This window comes from Scyliorhinus torazame, chromosome 8, assembly GCF_047496885.1.
Source record: "Scyliorhinus torazame isolate Kashiwa2021f chromosome 8, sScyTor2.1, whole genome shotgun sequence".
Classification (NCBI taxonomy): domain Eukaryota; kingdom Metazoa; phylum Chordata; class Chondrichthyes; order Carcharhiniformes; family Scyliorhinidae; genus Scyliorhinus; species Scyliorhinus torazame.
Window position 1 is genome coordinate 191,086,226 of NC_092714.1, and position 20,297 is coordinate 191,106,522.

General features: G+C 44.7%; 1 protein-coding gene across 2 annotated transcripts in view; it reads right to left on the reverse strand.

Annotated features, from left to right (window-relative positions):
* The window catches only part of LOC140428811 (bactericidal permeability-increasing protein-like), a 56,056-nt gene extending 43,845 nt beyond the window's left edge, over positions 1-12,211 (reverse strand). The window contains exons 1-4 of one of the 2 annotated variants that reach the window (XM_072515493.1): positions 12,113-12,211; positions 10,575-10,666; positions 9,275-9,451; positions 3,804-3,863 (exon numbers count right to left, since the gene is read on the reverse strand). In XM_072515493.1, coding sequence (XP_072371594.1) covers positions 3,804-3,863; positions 9,275-9,451; positions 10,575-10,666; positions 12,113-12,155 — 372 coding nt within the window. In that variant the 5' untranslated portion in view covers positions 12,156-12,211. The remainder of the gene's footprint in view (positions 1-3,803; positions 3,864-9,274; positions 9,452-10,574; positions 10,667-12,112) is intronic. The other variant, XM_072515494.1, reaches the window with a different exon arrangement.
* Positions 12,212-20,297: the final 8,086 nt, after the last annotated feature.

Genomic DNA, 20,297 nt, shown 5'->3' on the forward strand with positions numbered 1-20,297 from the left:
ATATGAAACTTGGATGAGTAAATGGTATTCAGATATAGATCAGTCATGGTCTAATTGAATAATGTAATTTTTCCACACCAGCTAGAACAACATTAGTTACCTCACTAATACAAATTAAAGGGTCAAAAGGGTAAAAGCCGGAGTTTGGACAAGGGAAAGGCTGTGCAGAATTCTGAAAGAAGATGCAGTTATCTGACTCATGAAGGATGATTCTTTGATGCCGCGCTATCAGTTGAGAGTTGTGCTTTTATGAATCGAGCGCCTGAAAATGATGGCCGCAAAATTGCAATCCTATATCCAATCCACATTTCCTGTTAGTCTGACTCCTGAATGGAAGAATTGGATTATGACTATTTGGCAAGTTTTTTTCAGCTAGTTCATTTCAAATGGACAATCTGTTTGTTACGTGTGAGGATGTTTATACAGAGCTGCATTGCATTCCATTCATGGGGAGGGTGGCAATTTCCCGACTGCGTTGCACCCAGCGCAAATCCTGCTATGCCAAGAAAATTCTGTGTGATCCCAAAAACAGAATTTGCACCGGGTGCAAAGCAATTTACCACCTCCCCGGTTCCTTCCCGCTGGCACGAACTGAATCATACTGAGAAAGGGCGAGAAGGCGATTAGCATGCATTTGAATACATTCTAATATCATCAGCAAGTATAGGTCAAATTGTCCAGCCTCATACAATGTTCCCACCCACCAGCGGGGGTGCCAATTACTGCAGGTCCCGACAATCGTGGACCAGGCACGATGGACTGAGAGAGGAAGCAATGGATTAAGTACCCTCTCTATACTTACCTCCAGTGTGCTTAGGGGAATCCTGCAAGGGAAGGGGGGGTCAGGGGGTGGGGGGGGGGGGCTTGGGCTGGCCTGGAGGGGCTCAGGTGGGGGTCTTTTCCAAGGGATGGGGCTCATGTGCAAGTCTTTCCTCTGGAGTCAGATTAAGGTGGAAGTTTTCCCTTTGATGTGGTGGAAACATTTGAAGTGCTTATTTTGCATTCAACTTCATTCCCCTTTAACATTTTCAAGCCTCTGGTCATGCTGGGAAGCCAAAAAGCTTTGAACTGCATTGTTTACTTTCAGTTTCATGCTCCATTACCTTTTACAAGCCTCTTAATTGACAGGTCCAGGCAATTTCATAGTCGGCAGTAGCTTTGAATGTTTTTATTGCTCTTCACGGTTCAGAAAATTTGAAGTGCTTCCTCATTTCAACTGCTGCGGTTTGTAACCACAGTTTCTTTTTAACAGGGTTTCCTTTTGTTCTGAAGACCTTCCTAGAAAGATCCGGTGCTAAGTCTGACAGCTTTCTTTTTCATAGTGGGTATTTTTCCATGCCTATACTGGAGATTGTTTTCAAATATAGAAGAAGATGGCACAACTCAGAAATTAAAATCCAAGGGGTCCTTGATGAGGACCTTCTTGCATCCACCATTAATTTCTCTGCATATACATGATGACCAAGGGGGGGGGGGATTTGGAGGACTTTGGAGCCCTCAGATGGTCAGAGACACAGCTGGGCAGTGCCCTGGCTCTATCCTATACTGCCCTGGCAATGTTACCCTGGCAGTGCCATAGTGACAGGGCCCAGGGTCAGGGCCTGAAGGGGGGAGCGGTGCAGGAGGCGCTGCCTTTAACCTCCATATTGAAATCTCTCTCTCTCTCTTGTGGGGAGATTGATACCTCTGACTGGGGGGGATGGAAGAGGGGCATGGTCTAGGGTTCAGTGATGAATGAAGCCGCCATCCCAGGGTGTCTGTCAGTGTTGGTCTCAATGGCTCCCACGGTTGGAATTGCTTTAATAGCCTGTAGGAGGATTTGAGTTCTGATAGGGGGGTGAACTCCCTACGGGAAAGGGATCAAACACATAGGAGTTGCGGTTTTGAGGTGCAAGATTCTCTAATATTGATTAGTTACAATTATCCTACCCCTAACCATGGTGTCTGCCTTAATGAATGCCCACTTGGTGCTCCTATAATGTCTTCATCTTACATGGCCTAGAGCTACGTCTAGGTTTCTTCCCAGGATGCCCATCAGACGTGGAGGTGCGCTGCTTCTGTCTATGCCTTATGGCCTGTGATGCCTTTGGTGGGCGTCCCTGGAGATCCTCAACCTGGAGGGCCCAGCCGACCTTCGAGTATCACTGGTGCCGATGTGGCACCCTGTTCTGCCGGCTACCCTGAGATGCACCAGTGTCAGGAATGAGAGATTCAGAAGGGCTGGAAACTGCAAGGGTCTCCTGGGTGGAAAGTTACGGGATTGGCTCCAGCGCTTCCTCCTTCTTTCGGGTACGCTTGGGCTACTCCATATAACATTGGGCAGCTGGAGTGAGCTTAGAAGCCTCAGTGTCACCTGGCACTGCCAGTCCTGGAGCCCTGACAATGCCTGCACCCCTGGTGTCGAAGCCCTCAGCAATGTCCCTCCATGTATGAGCCATGCTCTGGAGGCCCCCAGCCATGGTCCTCAGAGACGGAGTGATGCCTTGGACTCCACCACTCATGGCTCGAAAGTCCTTCTCCAGGTTTTCCACTGCAGACGCCACCCTTGTAGTGTTGCCCTGGGTGCCATGCAATACCGGCAACATCTCCTGCGCTTGAAGGTTTTTGGACACCCCCAAGCGGCCTTGTAGTTGCTGGAATGTCGCTGAATCCTCCTCCTGGATTTCCCGGCTCTGCCGTTGCACATCCAGCATCTCTGGGAGAGACCTTTCCAGAGGCTTGGCATTTGGCTGGGGGACAGCTGTTACCTGGGGTTCTACTGACCACTGACTGCCCGCTCCCTTAGAAGATCCTGCCTCTACCTGATGTGCATCAGCAACAATGTGGTGCTCACCGCATAGTGACCAAAAAACCTGCCGCTAATATGACCCACCAAGGTGTGTGTCCCTGGGTTGGTGGAATGTGTGGTTGATGCCTGTGATGACTGATTTGTGTCCTCTTTGGTGCTCTCCAGGAGGGGGAGCACTGGTCTGGACAGCCAGGCCTGACCTGATGGTGATCCTGCAAGACAATGAACATGAGTTCAGAAAACGGGAGGGACAAGGGTCTGGGAAATAAACAACTCATCTGAGACAGGTGATCGACATGAAAGTGCAGTGGATCCAAACTTCTCTGGTGCAGGCCAACCTTGTTGCCTATCACCACTCGCTCCATGATCACTCACCCTTGTAGCTCGTTTGAGGTTATTCCATTTTTTTCCACCATTGGACCCTGGCCATCCAGGCTGCTGGCACTGACTGTAGCTGCCACCGCAACCCTGGCAGGATTAGCCTGGCTGGCTCTGAGCCTTCTATCCACTCGAGGGTAAAGGGTGACCCAAATTTCCTCCACTGCGTCCAGCCGCATTTTGAGATCTGACTCCAGGAAATGTAGCTACCTGCAGCCAACCTATTGGCTTGACTGAGAGTGAGTGCAGAGGGACCATTTAAATGCAGCTCCCCTTGTTAGCAATGCACAGCTGAACTCCATGTTGGGTGAATTAGATGCTTGGAGACTCCAAGGCAGCGTGATTCACATGGGGATTAATTTATCGCACTAACTGTGGGAAGAACACGATCTGATTCTCGCCAGCCTCCGCACCAGTTTTCGCGCTCGAAATGACACTTGTCATTTTCTGTGAAAATTCCACCCATGATGTTTAAATTTGTTCACTGTGAACAACGATTTATTTAAAACAGGCCAATTGGCAGCAGGATCATTTGTAGGTTAAATTATGACTAAAAGTAGAATTATAACATCTTTTGTTGAATGCAGTTATTGCAGAATAAAAATTAATACAATGTAAAAAGGGCATTTTCAAGTACCTGTGGTATCAGAGTTCCAATGGTTGCTGTATCCAAGTGTATACGGGAATTCGTGGGAAGCTGCAACAAGAAAAATATACATTATCAGCTTCATTTAATGACTGGAATTATTTTAATGCATCTTTTCATAATCCTTGAGCAAAGGAATCATGATTGAATTGGTCCTTACCATTGAAGAATGAACAAGTTTTACTTACTTTGATACTGTTGTTCATGGTTCATGTTAATATTTTAGAGATCATGTTTAGTACTGGGAAGATTATTACTTTAAAGGGAAGATAATTGCTGTGCTGGGCTTTAGTGATTTCAGGAAGATATCCGGAAGGTTACCCAGGTTTGTTTAATAGAGATAGGATAGAAGAGATAGACTATTACACAGCTGATAGACTTATTTAGCTGGAGAAATTGTAAATGGGGGATAATTAACTTAAAGGTCAGTTTGAGGATAACCCAGAGCAGGCTGTGACTTCATGGAGATAGGTGAAGGCTCTCTGCTTTCAGTTTGTCTGGGAGAGGTTTTTAGTTGCAGTTTGGACCTCCTGTGGTTTGCAGCTCAGTGAGAGAAGTTAGCCAAAATAAATTACTTTTAGACAGATCTTCACTGTAAGCAGAGTAAAACACAGACTCCTTCATTGACCACGTGGAAGGTTGGTTATCTCAGTTTGAATCTTGTGGTGATCAGAAGCTGGAAGATTGTCTTGTTTGAAGCTAGTGGGAGAATCTACAGTGAGCCTCACAGTGTCTTATTGCAAGAGAAAGAAACCAGCAGGTTATCTTAGAAGTATCGGAGAAGTAACCAGAATAAGGGACTGAAGCCTTCAAGGTTAAGAATGGGTAAATTAATGTTTTATCTCAGAGAATTACTGGAGCGGAGGATGGCATCCTTATGTGTGGTCATTACATAGGTACATAACTTTAAGGTTGTTGTGTCTTTGAGCGAGGGATTTTATTCTGGTGGGATTTGATGGTCCCGCTGAAGGTAAAGGACTTTTGAATGGTTCACTGCATTTTACCCACCCGCCCCCACATTTTATGGCCCTGCCTCCTCCGCAATGGGGCCCTAAAGTTTCGCCCGTAAGAGAATTCTTGGGGAAAGTAAGAAATAAACTTGAATTCATAAGATACATAGATATAAGCTATATTGCTCAGATAGTAGAGCTTATTTTGTTTAATTATTTTATATATAATAAAGTTTGTTTTGTAAAGAAAAGTGAAACCTTGTGGTGTAGTGCGTTTAAAATTTTAAAAAATCTTTCCAATTAAGAGGCAATTTAGCGTGGCCAATCTACCTACCCTGCACATCTTTGGATCGTGGAGGTGAGACCCATGCAGACACGGGGAGAATGTGCAAACTCCACACAGACAGTGACCCGGGGCTGATTTGAACCCAAGTCCTCGGCGCCGTGGGGCAGCAGTGCTAACCACTGCGCCACCATGCTGCCCGGTGGCGTACTCTATTGGCCATAATGATATTCCGATATCTTTTTAAATACTACTGGTCCCTAATTGGATTTTAATACGGTCCCTATATATATCAAAGGTGTTTGCTGGACCAGGGAGAGCTTTGTTTTGTAAACTGGGCCTTATTTTCTAATAGTTGGCCATTTCCAGTACAGAGTATAATAGTCATACTGGACATTTTAAGATTGCTAGGTGTTTTTAAGCAAGTTAATTAAATATATATTGGGGAAAGATAAAGGAAGAAATGAAAATAATATACTGTCATGAAAGGAATTGAATATTGTTTGATTTTTAAAAACTGGGTGATAACCAGGATATTTCGTGGGTTAATTCCAATCCCAAATGTAGTGCTTAATTTGCAGATTCACTGATAGTCATCTTTCATCTGAAATATATTTGAGAAACTGGGCTCCACTTACAATCTAGGCAGTCATCCAATTCAATTTATTAGTACCTCCTCTATATAAACACAACAGCATTCCAACTAAACCGACAAGCTTTGAGATTCACATTTCACGATAATCAGCATTCAAAGGAAACTGGCACTTACATTGAACTTTTATGGTTTTACCTCAAAAGTGGGCAATCCAGGTGCACCCCAGGTCACCTACAAGCTCATCAACAATATATGAAGGACCTCTCACTAACTTTGTGATCTTTAGTGGGGCAGCAAGAAAGGTTTGGTGCATACATTTTGGAACTTAGGCCTAGATGGGCAAGTCAGCACAAGTATGTCGCATTCTTTGTTGTACATTGGAAGATTTCCAAATTTGGAATAATATTTTATAGAGAGCATTTTTAAAGGACATTGATGGAAAGGATTTAAAGTAGATTAACAGGCATTATTTCAAGAGTTGGGGCCATATTGGAAGGAGAAATTCACAGACCTGACCTTGTTTACATTAGAGAAACGTTTGAGAGGAGACATGTGTACTAAATTATAATAATGTAAATCTAGTACAGAGTTAGAGGATATAACAAAATTAACAAGCCTCAGGCAAGAATTGAGGTTCCTCTCAACAGAACAGTGGATATGCAAATAAGTGGATACATTCTCAAAATAGCAATGGTACAAAGAGAATGAATGAGGCCTGGAATTCCAGTGTAAGGGGAGGTGGAAGTTGGAGTTACATGTGCAGGTGGACAGGAAGCTGGGGAAGAACCAGCGCCCATTAGGCTTCCACCCCATGGGAGCTCCATGGAAATTCTAAAAGTATTTGAGGGTATTCACATTAGCTTTCCCGCCCCCCTTCCCTCCCCTCCATTTTGTAGCCAGCTTTGGGGGAATCCTGTGGTACCATGGGAATCCTGTCAGTGTAACACCTGACATCTCTGGCTGGATATAAGCTTTCTGAGAGTAACACTAAGTTATATTAATATCCAGTACTACCTTTAATAGAATAAATATTCTGAGCTCCTTCGCAGATGCATTGTAAAGCAAAATATGATACTGAACTTCATATATTATGGGAGATAACCAAAAGCTTGATAAAAGACATAGGTTTTAAGAAGTGTTCTAAATGAGAGATTTGAGGTTGTGAGTTGGAGGTTGGGCGAAGGAGTTCCAAACAATTAGAGTCTTTTGCTAGCTAAAGTCAAATCCACCAATGCTTGAGGATTAAAACCAGGGATGCAAAAGAGACCGGAATTAAAGGAGCGGAGATATCTCAGAGGGTTGTGTAGCTGGAGTAGATTAAACAAATAGAGAAGAGCGTGGCATGGAGGAATTTGAAAACAAAGATGAGATGGGTGGCACAGTGGTTAGCACTGCTGCCTCACAGCACCAGGGACCCGGGATCAACTCCGGCCTGGGGCTATTGTCTGTTTGGAGTTTGTATGTTCTCCTGTGCCTGCGTGGGTTTCCTCCGGGTGCTCCAGTTTCCTCCCACAGTCCAAAGATGTGCAAGTTAGGTCGATTGGCCATGTTATATTGCCCTTTATTGTCCAGGAATGTGCAGGTTAGGTTTTGGGGATAGAGCAGGGCGGAAGGGAGAGTGGGTAGAGAGCTCTTTCGAAGGATCAGTGCAGACATGATGGGCTGAATGGCCCCCTTCTGCACTGTAGTGATTCTATGATTCCTGAACAAAGGCACGGATGATTCAGCAGGAGAAGTGAAGAGGCTGGTGTGGAGTAGGGCGATATTCCATAGATGGAAAAACGCAGGCTTGGTGATAGCATGGGTATGTGGTTAACACGTTATTTCAGGAGTTCAAACAGCCTGGTTCAGCTACTAACAGTTGCCGAGGAGATGGTGAGGAGGTGGAGTTTGTGGTGGGGATCAGTCTTCCAATTATTTAATTGTTGGAAATTTCTACTCGATTAGTGTTGGATGTCAGACAGGTAGTTTGACAAGTTAGAGAAAGTGGCAAAGTTAAGAGAGCTATTGGTGAGGTTAAGCTAGGTGTTATCTGTGTACATGTGGAAACAGATGCCATTTTAGGATGATGTCACTGAGGGGAACCATGTGGATGAAGAAAAGGAGGGGGCCAAGGATAGATCCTTGGGGGACACCAGAGGTAAGGGTTTAGGAGTAGGAGGAGAAGCAGTTGATGATGATTATGTAGCTGCTCTTGGATAGATATGAATGGAAGTATAGGAGTGTGCAATACTGCCCAGTAGAATGACAGTGGAGAGGCAAGTGAGGAGGATTTTGTGGGCAACTGTGTCAAAGGATACAGACCTGTCAAGAAGGGTGAGGAAGGGTAGTTTGGCTTGGTCAAAGTCACTCAGGATTTAATTTGTGACTTCGATAAGAACAGTTTCAATACTGTGGCAGGGTTGAAAGCTGATTGGTATGGATTCAACCATTGAGCTTTGGGGGAAAATGGGTACGGATTTGGGAAGTGACAACCCATTAAAGGTTTTTTGAGAGGAAAAGGAGGTTGGATTGGGTAGAGGGATCAAAGTTTGGCTCTTTGAGGAGGGTGAGGTGAGTGGTGACAGATTTCAAGCTGACAGTGAAAGAACCTTAGGAGAGAAGACTGTTAATAATGTTAGCTAACACAGGAGCCAGGAAGTAAAATCAAGAGAGCAAGGTGTAGGTCTCTGAAGGTGAATCTAAGAAAGCATGAGCAGTGATGTTACAGAAGGAGACCATTCGGCACATGACGTTCGGCAGGTAAAGCAAGGCTATTGTGCTCTGAAAGCAATAGAATAAGTGATAACTGCCATCAATAAAGCCAGAAACCACTCAATCTTGGAAAACTTCATTCTGTAAAAATTGCCGCTCCCTCTCGAGGCAAATTTGTCAATGTCTCTCCCCCCCACACTCCATTCCCAAATCCAGTACTCAGCTGTCTAGATATCAGCAGCACCCTCACTGAGGTAATCCCTCAAGCCCTTTCTCCATCATCTTCCCTCTCCCCATTTCTCCACTCCTTCCTCACTAAAGTAAAAACGGAACACCAAAGTTTGCATGCCATCACCAAGCCCCACTGCAAATTACATGGTCAACTATCCCCACCAGCTCCATTGAGGTCAATCTACCATTTCCCTCTTCTTTTGCCTCCTTTGTCATCTTTCCCTCTTCCTTCTATTTTTCTCTTTCCCATCTACTCTCTCATCTCTTCGCCCCCTCCTGTCTCCTTATTGTTCTTGTTCTTCTCTCCCCCCACCCTTTCTCTCCTATCTCTCATTCACTGTCTAAGCACCACCATCCAGCTACTCCCTCTCCTCTCTCCTGCCCTGATTCACGAACCCTGACGTGCCCATCCCACTCCTTCTTCCCCCCGCAACAACCCTACCTGACCTGAAAAGTGCACTTAATACCAATTCTCATTGTGGGAGATCAATTCGTACTTCATTTAGTTACAAACGTGGTCGCCCACATCAATTCTAGAATACATCAAAGTGATAACTTCTCTATTGATTTCTGGATTTAGTTCTGTGATTAAGTAATAATTTGCAGACAGTTGTATTCAGGCCGGAGGTCCTTGACACAATTCTAAACATAGAACTGTTCACAGAGATTATATGATTGGGAATTGATACATAAATCATCTTCTACTCACCATGTCATCAGTAATGTTAATAGATAAATCTCCTACTGAGTTGAATGCATAACCAGCAGTATTAAAGAAATACTCAGAGAATCCAATGTAGAGCATACGGCCATGGTCCACTAAAAAATCCAATGGTGGAGCAGAAAAAGGGACGTTGGTATGGTGCAAGAGATTATAGAATTCCCCCTGGTATGAAATTACATTTCAGTTAGTATTTTTCTGATGCTTAATAGTTTTCTCAGTAAACCATCGTAAGTTGTTTTTCTTTGTATAACTTCATATACTTTGCACTATGTCCACGATACATGAAGAATAAAAGATATCCAATGGGCAAATACAAAGAACTAAAAGAAATACTTCACCCTGCCATATCATACTGAAACATCCTGAAGCATTCCGTGCAATGATTTACTGTTTAACATGCAACAACTGCAATTATCAAGTCAAACTCAGCAGCTGTCCTGCAGCAATAATCTTCCCTAATGAGTTGAAGAAGCAACCAATTTTTGTTTTTTATTCACCAATATTATTCAAAGATCAAACGTTGGTTAGGACAGCAGGAGAACTTCCTGGCCGGAATGTTCCGGCCGGTCATGCTGGCACGATCTTCCAGTCCCGCTGACGGCGCATCCCCGCCGGGGATGTCACAGCGTTGAGGGGTGCATTCAACGGGAAACCCTGTTGACAATGGTGGGACCATAAGATCATGCTGCTGGCCAACTGCGAAACACATGGCAATAAATCACGCTGCCTTTTCAACAATGGCACCGCCTGAACAGACAAGTGAATTTTAGTTTAAAACCTCATCTATGAGAGAGCACCTCCAACAAAATAACCCTCCTTCGATGCTGGGGTGGAATAGCAGCACAGCTTGTGTTTCAAGTCTTGGTGTGGGTTTCCACCAACAATCTTCCATCTCACAAAAAGGAGAAACAAAAATGCAGAAAATGTTATTGGAAGATTAGAGAATAGGAAAGAACAAGATGGATAATTTCAGGATCGGCAGCACTTATTCTATGAACCATGGGGCAGGAGATCAGCAAGTGTATTCGATAATGGATTGTACCTCAGACAATATAGCGCTATTAAAATAGCATATTCTCTGACTCAAGTAATGCCAGAAGAAGTCAACACACTTCCAGTCAAAAGATTCTCTAGAATACACATTTATAGACCCTAAACAAGTACCATTTATAATTAAATTGTTTGTACAGTTGTGTAAAAAGATGCATCCTTTAGAAACATCTATTTCCTTTCAATTGGAAAACCTTGCTTGCCCATTTTCTCATTATATTATACTCTACCATACCTTGAGGGGCAAAGTCACTGAATCTTTTCCCACTGCTGGAGGACTGGTTAAAGAATAGTCAATCCCAACATACTTGTCAATTTTCTTTGTCACTGAAAGAGTGAAGAAGTTAGAAAACAATAAAATATTAACAACTTTTAGAGTGCTCTTCAGATTAACACATATAAACAGAAAAATGTAGAATAAGAAAAGATCACTTGTTGCACCAAGCCCATTACTCCTGTCAACCCACATAAAATTTGTGTAGAGTTCACTCAAATTGATTTAATTGTCAGCAAAGGATCTGAAATTCCTGTTAATATTGTTTAGCTATTTGGCCAATAGTTTCCTTGACTTGTTCTATCTGCCATTTTGTAAATATAGGAATCACATTGTCCGCCAGTTCTCTGACACTATTTTTTTTTTGAATGATTTTTTCAATATACATGTAATTAGGCCCCTCTATCATTTCCCCAACTTATTTTACATTGATACAATCCATCTGGGCCAGGGGTTTAAACCTCTCCAAATTTGCCTAGTGATCTCATTTGACATATTTGCTTCCTCCACCTTTTTCAATAATAGGCGGGCTATTTGTGTATTCACCTGTTGAACTTTTTAAATTAATGAGACCACTGGCTGCGCATTCATTGTGCACCTTCGGGAAGACTATGGGGGAAATCTTACCAAGTACCAAGTGTGATTAATCCCTTCTTATCACTTATTTCAATCCATTTGGATTCTGGGTAGCTCAGTTGGCTGGAGGTGTAGATTAAGGCTAACAGCGAGGGTTCAATCCCTGCCCTGACTGACGTTATTCATGAAGGCCCCACCTTCTCAATCTTGCCCCTTGCCTGAAATGTGGTGATCCTGAGGTTAAATGACCACCAGTCAGCTCTCCCCCTCAAAGAGGAAAGTAGCCTATGGGCATCTGCGATTATGATGACTTGATTTACTCTTATCATATCTAGTTCCTCCATGTAGACGTTTACCTCCAGTTCTACTGTTTATTTCAGATGCTGTTTACATTGATGTACAGGCTGTTTAGTTCATCTTTAAAAAGTTAGTCCTTCTGTTTTATTTAAACCAATCCTTTTATATTTCTGTTTTCTAACTGGTTATTTTATGACTGCTCAAATTAACCTTGTTTCTTACCTTGGCCCAATCTTAATTCTCGAATCTCACTATTACCTGCAGATTTATGTTATTTTCAGCAGGTCCCTCTCCCTCCATCTTGCTATTTAAATTTGTATTGACAATCTTTTATATCCTGTATGCTAGGACACTGCTTAAACTCTGGTTCAAGTGGAGCCCATCTCACTGGCACAGCTCCTGCCAGTGATTGTGACACTTCCACAAAATGACACTCCTCCTTCGCACAGCAAGTTTCACTTTCCTGTGCTCAATATTCCCATGTCAATTCACACACATGGCTTAAGTGACAATCCCGAATTACCAGCTGTGAAATTATTTAATTTAGTTTAGTTCATAACTTTGAATATTCGACAGAGACCATTCTCTCTTTTCTTCCGTGTCATTGGTCACAAAATGGATCTTACCTCTTCCATTCCAAATTTCTCTCCACTTTCTCTGAGATATCATTTAGCTTTGCTCCAGGTAGGCACCACACACTTCTGGATACGCAGGCTCAACAGCAGAGAACACTATCTCTCTGTCTAATTATACAACCCTCTCTGACCACAATTTTTCTATTCTGGTCCACTCCCCTCCCCCCACCATAGAATAGAATTCCTACAATGCAGAAAAAGGCCATTCAGTCCATTGAGTCAGCGCCCACCCTCTGAAAAGTATCGTATCTAGGCCCACTCCCCACCCTAGCCCCGTAACCCCATAACCCCACCTAACCTGCGCATGGTTGGACCAAACCATTTCACCCTTAAACTGCTACTTGCTCCTTAGTGCTTTCTGGCCTATCATTCCTGCAGCCTATATCCTTATCCTGACAGGCAGCAAATATATGGGCCGCGATTCTCCGAAATGGAGACTAAGTGTTTGCGCCGTCGTGAACGGGCGTGGGGACAACCAATTCAGCACAGCGCTGGAGCGGTTCACGCCGGTCCAGCCTTACATCCTGGCGTGGACAGGGTCGGCGCCAACCCGCGCATGCGCGGTACACTCACGGGACGCTCCGGCCCCAACACAACATGGCGCGGGGGTTCTGGGGCCGGAAGTGGAACAAAGTAGGCCCGGGGGGAGGAGAGGCTGGCCCACCAATCAGTGAGCCCTGATCACTGGCCAGACCCCATCGGAGGCTCCTCCCGGTGAAGGAGTGCTTTCCCCCGCCCCACAGGCCGCCCCCCGACCCTTCGCGCAGAGTTCCCGCTGGCAGCGACCAGGGATGAATGGCGCCGGCGGGACTCTGCCGTTTCCGGACGGGGCCGGAGAATCGGCGGCCTGGCCGCAGACAGCAGCCTGCGAACGGTGCCGCGCCAAACGTACCAGCGCAAATGGCGCCGATTCTCCGCACCACGGAGAATCGCACGCCGGCATCGGAGCAGCGTGGCGCAGTTGCGGCGATTCTCCAGCCCGGCGCGGGTCTGGGAGAATCGCGCCCATGGTACCTGTTGGACAGGATTGTTGACTCTGGATCGCTTTCTCTATCTCCCCATGATCCCCTCTTCCTGCTAATGAAGGATCATCAGCACCACTTGATGCATCTGAGCTTTTTTTTGGAGGTGTGATTATACTCTGGAGAAAAGTATTCAAAACTCCCCATGACCGAAACTCCCCATGCACAACCCAGTGTGTTTCTAACTCACACTCCAACTCAAAGGCTGAGCCACAGTGGCCCAGGTTTTCTAGACTCACCCATTAGACCATAAGACCATAAGACATAGGAGCGGAAGTAAGGCCATTCGGCCCATCGAGTCCACTCCACCATTCAATCATGGCTGATTTCAACTCCATTTACCCGCTCTCTCTCCATAGCCCTTAATTCCTCGAGAAATCAAGAATTTATCAACTTCTGTCTCAAAGACACTCAACGTCCCGGCCTCCACCGCCCTCTGTGGCAATGAATTCCACAGACCCACCACTCTCTGGCTGAAGAAATTTCTCCTCATCTCTGTTCTAAAGTGGCTCCCTTTTATTCTAAGGCTGTGCCCCCGGGTCCTAGTCTCCCCTGCTAATGGAAACAACTTCCCTACGTCCACCCTATCTAAGCCATTCATTATCTTGTAAGTTTCTATTAGATCTCCCCTCAACCTCCTAAACTCCAATGAATATAATCCCAGGATCCTTAGACGATCATCGTATGTTAGGCCTACCATTCCTGGGATCATCCGTGTGAATCTCCGCTGGACCCGCTCCAGTGCCAGTATTTCCTTCCTGAGGTGTGGGGCCCAAAATTGCTCACAGTATTCTAAATGGGGCCTAACTAATGCTTTATAAAGCTTCAGAAGTACATCCCTGCTTTTATATTCCAAGCCTCTTGAGATAAATGACAACATTGCATTTGCTTTCTTAATTACGGACTCAACCTGCAAGTTTACCTTTCGAGAATCCTGGTCTAGGACTCCCAAGTCCCTTTGCACGTCAACATTATAAATTTTGTCACCGTTTAGAAAATAGTCCATGCCTCTATTCTTTTTTCCAAAGTGCAAGACCTCGCACTTGCCCACGTTGAATTTCATCAGCCATTTCTTGGACCACTCTCCTAAACTGTCTAATTCTTTCAGCAGCCTCCCCACCTCCTCCACTCTACCTGCCCCACCACGTATCTTTGTATCATTGGCAAACTTAGCCAGAATGCCCCCAGTCCCGTCATCTAGATCGTTAATATATAAAGAGAACAGCTGTGGCCCCAACACTGAACCCTGCGGGACACCACTCGTCACAGGTTGCCATTCCGAAAAAGAACCTTTTATCTCAACTCTCTGCCTTCTGCCTGACAGCCAATCGTCAATCCATGTTAGTACCGTGCCTCGAATACCATGGGCCCTTATTTTACTCAGCAGTCTCCCGTGAGGCACCTTATCAAAGGCCTGTTGGAAGTCAAGATAGATAACATCCATTGGCTCTCCTTGGTCTAACCTATTTGTTATCTCTTCAAAGAACTCGAACAGGTTTGTCAGGCACGACCTCCCCTTACTAAATCCATGCTGACTTGTCCTAATCCGACCCTGCACTTCCAAGAATTTAGAAATCTCATCCTTAACAATGGATTCTAGAATCTTGTCAACAACCGAGGTTAGGCGAATTGGCCTATAATTTTCCATCTTTTTCCTTGTTCCCTTCTTGAACAGGGGGGTTACAACAGCGATTTTCCAATCCTCTGGGACTTTCCCTGACTCCAGTGACTTTTGAAAGATCATAACTAATGCCTCCACTATTTCTTCGGCTATCTCCTTCAGAACTCGAGGATGTAGCCCATCTGGGCCCGGAGATTTATCAATTTTTAGACCTCTTAGTTTCTCTAGCACTTTCTTCTTTGTGATGGCTACCATATTCAACTCTGCCCCCTGACTCTCCGGAATTGTTGGGATATTACTCATGTCTTCTACTGAGAAGACTGACGCAAAGTACTTATTTAGTTCCTCAGCTATTTCCTTGTCTCCCATCACTAGATTACCAGCGTCATTTTGGAGCGGCCCAATGTCAACTTTTGCCTCCCGTTTGTTTTTAATGTATTTAAAGAAACTTTTACTATCATTCCTAATATTACTGACTAGCCTACCTTCATATTTGATCCTCTCTTTCCTTATTTCTCTCTTTGTTATCCTCTGTTTGTTTTTGTAGCCTTCCCAATCTTCTGACTTCCCACTACTCTTTGCCACATTATAGGCTTTCTCTTTTGCTTTGATGCATTCCCTAACTTCCTTTGTCAGCCATGGCTGCCTAATTCCCCCCTCTGATAACCTTTCTTTTCTTTGGGATGAACCTCTGTACCGTGTCCTCAATTACTCCCAGAAACTCCTGCCATTGCTGTTCTACTGTCTTTCCCACTAGGCTCTGCTCCCAGTCGATTTTCGTCAGTTCCTCCCTCATGCCCCTGTAGATACCTTTATTTAACTGTGACACCTTTACATCTGATTCTACCTTCTTTCTTTCAAATTGGAGATTGAATTCTACCATATTATGATCACTGCCTCCTAAGTTTTCCCTTACTTTAAGATCTTTAATCAAGTCTGGCTCATTACATAACACTAAGTCCAGAATGGCCTGTCCCCTCGTGGGCTCCATCACAAGCTGTTCCAAAAAGCCCTCCTGTAAACATTCAATGAATTCCCTTTCCTTGGGTCCACTGGCAACATTATTTACCCAGTCCACCTGCATATTGAAGTCCCCCATGATCACTGTGACCTTGCCTTTCTGACATGCACTTTCTATTTCGTGGTGCATTTTGTGCCCCTGGTCCTGACCACTGTTAGGAGGCCTGTACATAACTCCCATTATGGTTTTTTTGCCTTTGTGGTTCCTCAACTCTACCCACACAGACTCCACATCATCTGACCCTATGTCGTTTAGTGCTATTGATTTAATTTCATTCCTAATTAACAAGGCAACCCCGCCCCCTCTGCCCACCTCTCTGTCTTTTCGATAGGTTGTGAATCCCTGGATGTTTAAATGCCAGTCCTGAACCCCCTGCAACCACGTCTCTGTGATGCCTACCACATCATACCTGCCAGTCACAATCTGGGCCACAAGCTCCTCTACCTTGTTCCGTACACTGCGCGCATTTAAATATAGCACCTTTAATTCTCTATTGCCCGTCCCTTTTTGTTTTCTTAGTGTGGTGTACCTTGATTTACTGAGGCTTTCCATACACTGTGTCATATTTTGTGGGATGGGGACTATCGTAACCTCTCCTGAGTTCTGTCTTTTCGTGCTTTTTTGTATTCCTAAGCAGCCACGCTTCCCACTGATTACTTCACCTCTTGGTTCCCTGACTTTCCCTTCACCACCAATCTCTAGTTTAAAGTCCTATTGACCACCCGATGTACTCTTTTTGTCAGAACACTGGTCCCAGCTCGGTTCAGGTGGAGACCATCCCAACGGTATAGGTCCCCCTTGTCCCAAAACTGATGCCAGTGTCCCATGAAAAGGAACCCCTCTTTCCCACACCACTCTTTCAGCCACGTGTTAACTTCCCTTATTCTTGCCTCCCTATGCCAATTTGCACGTGGCTCGGGCAGTAATCCGGAGATTATGACCCTTGAGGACCTGTTTTTTAATTTGAATCCTAGCTCTTTATAATCTCTAAACAGGTCCTCTTTCCTAGACTTGCCTATGTTGTTGGTACCGACATGGCCCACAACAACTGGATCCTCCCCCTCCCTCTCCAGTATCCTTTCAAGCCGGTCAGAGATGTCCCGCACCCTAGCACCGGGCAGGCAACATACCATGCGGGACTCTTTATCCTGCTCACAAAGGGTACTATCTATCCCCCTGATAATAGAATCCCCTACAACTACAACTTGCCTATTTACTCCCTCCCCTTGAATGGCCTGCTGAACCATGGTGCCTTGGTCAGCTGACTCATCCTTCCTGCAGCTCTGTTCGCCATCCACACAGGGAGCAAGCGCCACTACCTGTTGGACAGGGTCAAGGGCTGAGGCTCCTGAGTTCCTGACTGCTGGTTCCCTTTACCTGCCTGACTTGCAGTCATACCCTGCTGTCCCTGGCCACTGGCAGGATTTAAACTACTTACTCTGACAGGTGTGACTGCCACCTGAAACACAGTGTCCAGATAAGTCTCCCCCTCCCGGATGTGCCTCAGTGTTTGAAGCTCAGACTCCAGCTCATCAACTCTGAGCCGGAGCTCTTCGAGCAGCCAACACTTACTGCAGATGTGGGAATTGTCGCAGGAGGGATGGATAATTTGAAAGACCAGCAAAAGATCCGTTGACTTCGGGTGGGAAGTTTTGGTCTTTCTACAGGTGAGACGGACAAACCCACACATTGTTTTCCATCCAGAGACATTTAAAGCAAACATGACTATTAGCCACATAATTGTTTTCTTAATGAGCCACCCATTGTCTTCCATCCAGAGACATTTAAAGCAAACATGACTATTAGCCACCTAATCCCAAATATTACAGAAAGCCTGAACTCCCATTTTTGTCATTTCTATTTATTTATTCACATTATAAATGCAGTACTTTAGATCTAGATATTTTATTGATGGATTTAGTTTGATTTCAGATTTTCGGGCGGCACGGTGGCACAGTGGTTAGCAATTCTGCCTCACAGCTCCAGGGATCCGCGTTCAATTCCGGCCTCTGGTGACTGTCTGTGTGGAGTTTACACGTTCTCCCCGTGTTTGCTTGGGTTTCCTCTGGGTGCTCCGGTTTCCTCCCACAGTCCAAAGATGTGTAGGTTAGGTGGATTGGCCATGCTAAATTGCCCCTCAGTGTCCAAAAAAAGTGGTTAGGTCGGGTGACTGGGTTATGGAGATAGGATGGATACATAGGCTTAAGTAGGGTGCTCTTTCCAAGGGCCGATGCAGATTTGATGGGTCGAATGGCCTCATTTGGAACTGTAAATTCTATGATTCTCTGATTAATTTGTGATTAATTAGCCATTATTCTATTTATTAGCTTCTTTACTTTTTTATTTCTTGAACCCCTTTTTATTATTTTTAGATACCAGTTTTCAATTTAATGAAGTTCAGAATCTTTTAATGAGTAAAGGAACCTGGGTGTATATGTGCATAGATCATTGAAGTTAGCCAGACAGGTGGAGAAAATAGTTAATAAAGCATATAGAATTCTTAATTCATTATTAATAGAGGCATAGAGTACAAGAGGAAGGAAGTTATGCTGAACTTATACTAGTTAGACCTCAGCTGGAGTACTGTGTACAGTGCTGGGCACCACACTATAGGAAGGATATAAACGCATTGGAGAGAGAGTAGAAGAGGTTCCAGGGATGAGAATCTTCAGTTATGAAGGTAGATTGGAGAGGTAGGGACTCTTCACCTTGGAGAGAAGAAGGCTAAGAGGAGACAAGAAGGGGCTGGATAGAATAGATAAGGGGTTGGATTCTTCGGTTCCCCAGGGATTTCCCATTGAAGCCACCCCTCACTGCCGGGAAACCCACGGGCGGGGAGGCGCTGCCAGAGGGAATAGAGAATCCCAAGGATCGGAGAATTCCAGCCCAGGAGAAACTGTTCCTGCTCGTAAAAGGATCAAGAGTGAGAGGACATAGATTTAAAGCGATTTGCAAAAGAAGCATGATGTGAGGAAAACGGTTTACAGACAGCGAGTGGTCCAGGTCTGGAATTGTGGTGGAAGCATGTTCACTCAAGGCATTCTTGAGGGGATTAGATGATTATTTGAATAGAAACAAAATGCAGGGGTATGGTTAAAAAGGCAGATCATGGTTCAAAGAACGGCTGCTTTAGCACAGTGGGCTAAGACAGCTGGCTTGTAATGCAGAACAAGGCAGCAGCACTGGTTCAATTCCCATACTGGCCTCCCCAAACAGGCGCCGCAAATGTGGTGACTAGGGGCTTTTCACAGTAACTTCACTGAAGTCTACTTGTGACAATAAGCAATTATTCTTATTATTAAGTCATAATGCTCATTTGCAGAGTCGGTGCAGACACGATGGGCCAAATGGTCTCCTTTTGCGCCGTAGCAATTCTGTGATATCCTTTATTTACTGAATTTTAATTTTAAGCCCTTGCATCTGATTAATTTCTGAAATACTTGACTTAAATGAAACAAAAGCTGTAGTTTTTCAGGCTCCAATGTTCATCTGACTTCACTTTTTCACAATCACAGAGTCATTGCAGCAGAGAAGGATGCTATTGAGCTCAAGGAGTCCACACCAGCTGGTTATGTTATAATATTTGGGTATTTAATATTTTCTTCACACCTGGCATAGTTTGGAGAAATGGATTTATCTTTTCACTGAGGATTTCCTGCAATTCAAGACAGATCTGTAAAAGTAATGAAGGATATTGCAACCATTAAAAAGATTGTTACATAACCTTACATTTAACATTAAAAAAAAACACATTAATATTATGATTCTCTAAAGGCACAAATTTATTATCCTTTCTTAAATGTGTGAACTCAGGCTACTTAACATAAAATACCATTATTTGTATTATTTGCATTATATTTTGGCTTGCACATCAGCTCCTGTGGGCAGCACGGTAGCACAAGTGGCTAGCACTGTGGCTTCACAGCGCCAGGGTCCCAGATTCGATTCCCCACTGGGTCACTGTCTGTGCGGAGTCTGCACATTCTCCCCGTGTCTGTGTGGGTTTCTATCGGGTGCTCCGGTTTCCTCCCACAGTCCAAAGACGTGCAGGTTAGGTAGATTTGCCCTGATAAATTACCCTTAGTGACGCAAAAAGGTTAGGAGGGGCTATTGGATTACGAGGATAGGGTGGAAGTGAGGGCTTAAGTGGGTCGGTGCAGACTCGATGGGCCGAATGGCCTCCTTCTGCACTGTATATTCTATGTTCTATTGTTTGTGTATATAAGTGTCCTAGGGCGGAGTTTTCCAGCCGATCACGCCGGCGGGATTCTCCGGTCCTGCTGCAGGCATGGATTTAAGGTTGAGCACCAAATTCTCCGTTCTCGCTAACAGCAATGGCGGGAATCTTGGCACTAGTGCCATTTCTCCACAGATTATTTTGTTTTAGTGTACCCTGTATATAGCAGGAGAGGGGATCTTTTAGTGTGGTTGCCCTTTTTTCAAGTGGAGGGGGAACTCTTTGTGCTCAATCAGAAGGAGATCCCGAGCTGGCAGGAAGGCCGCCAGGATATA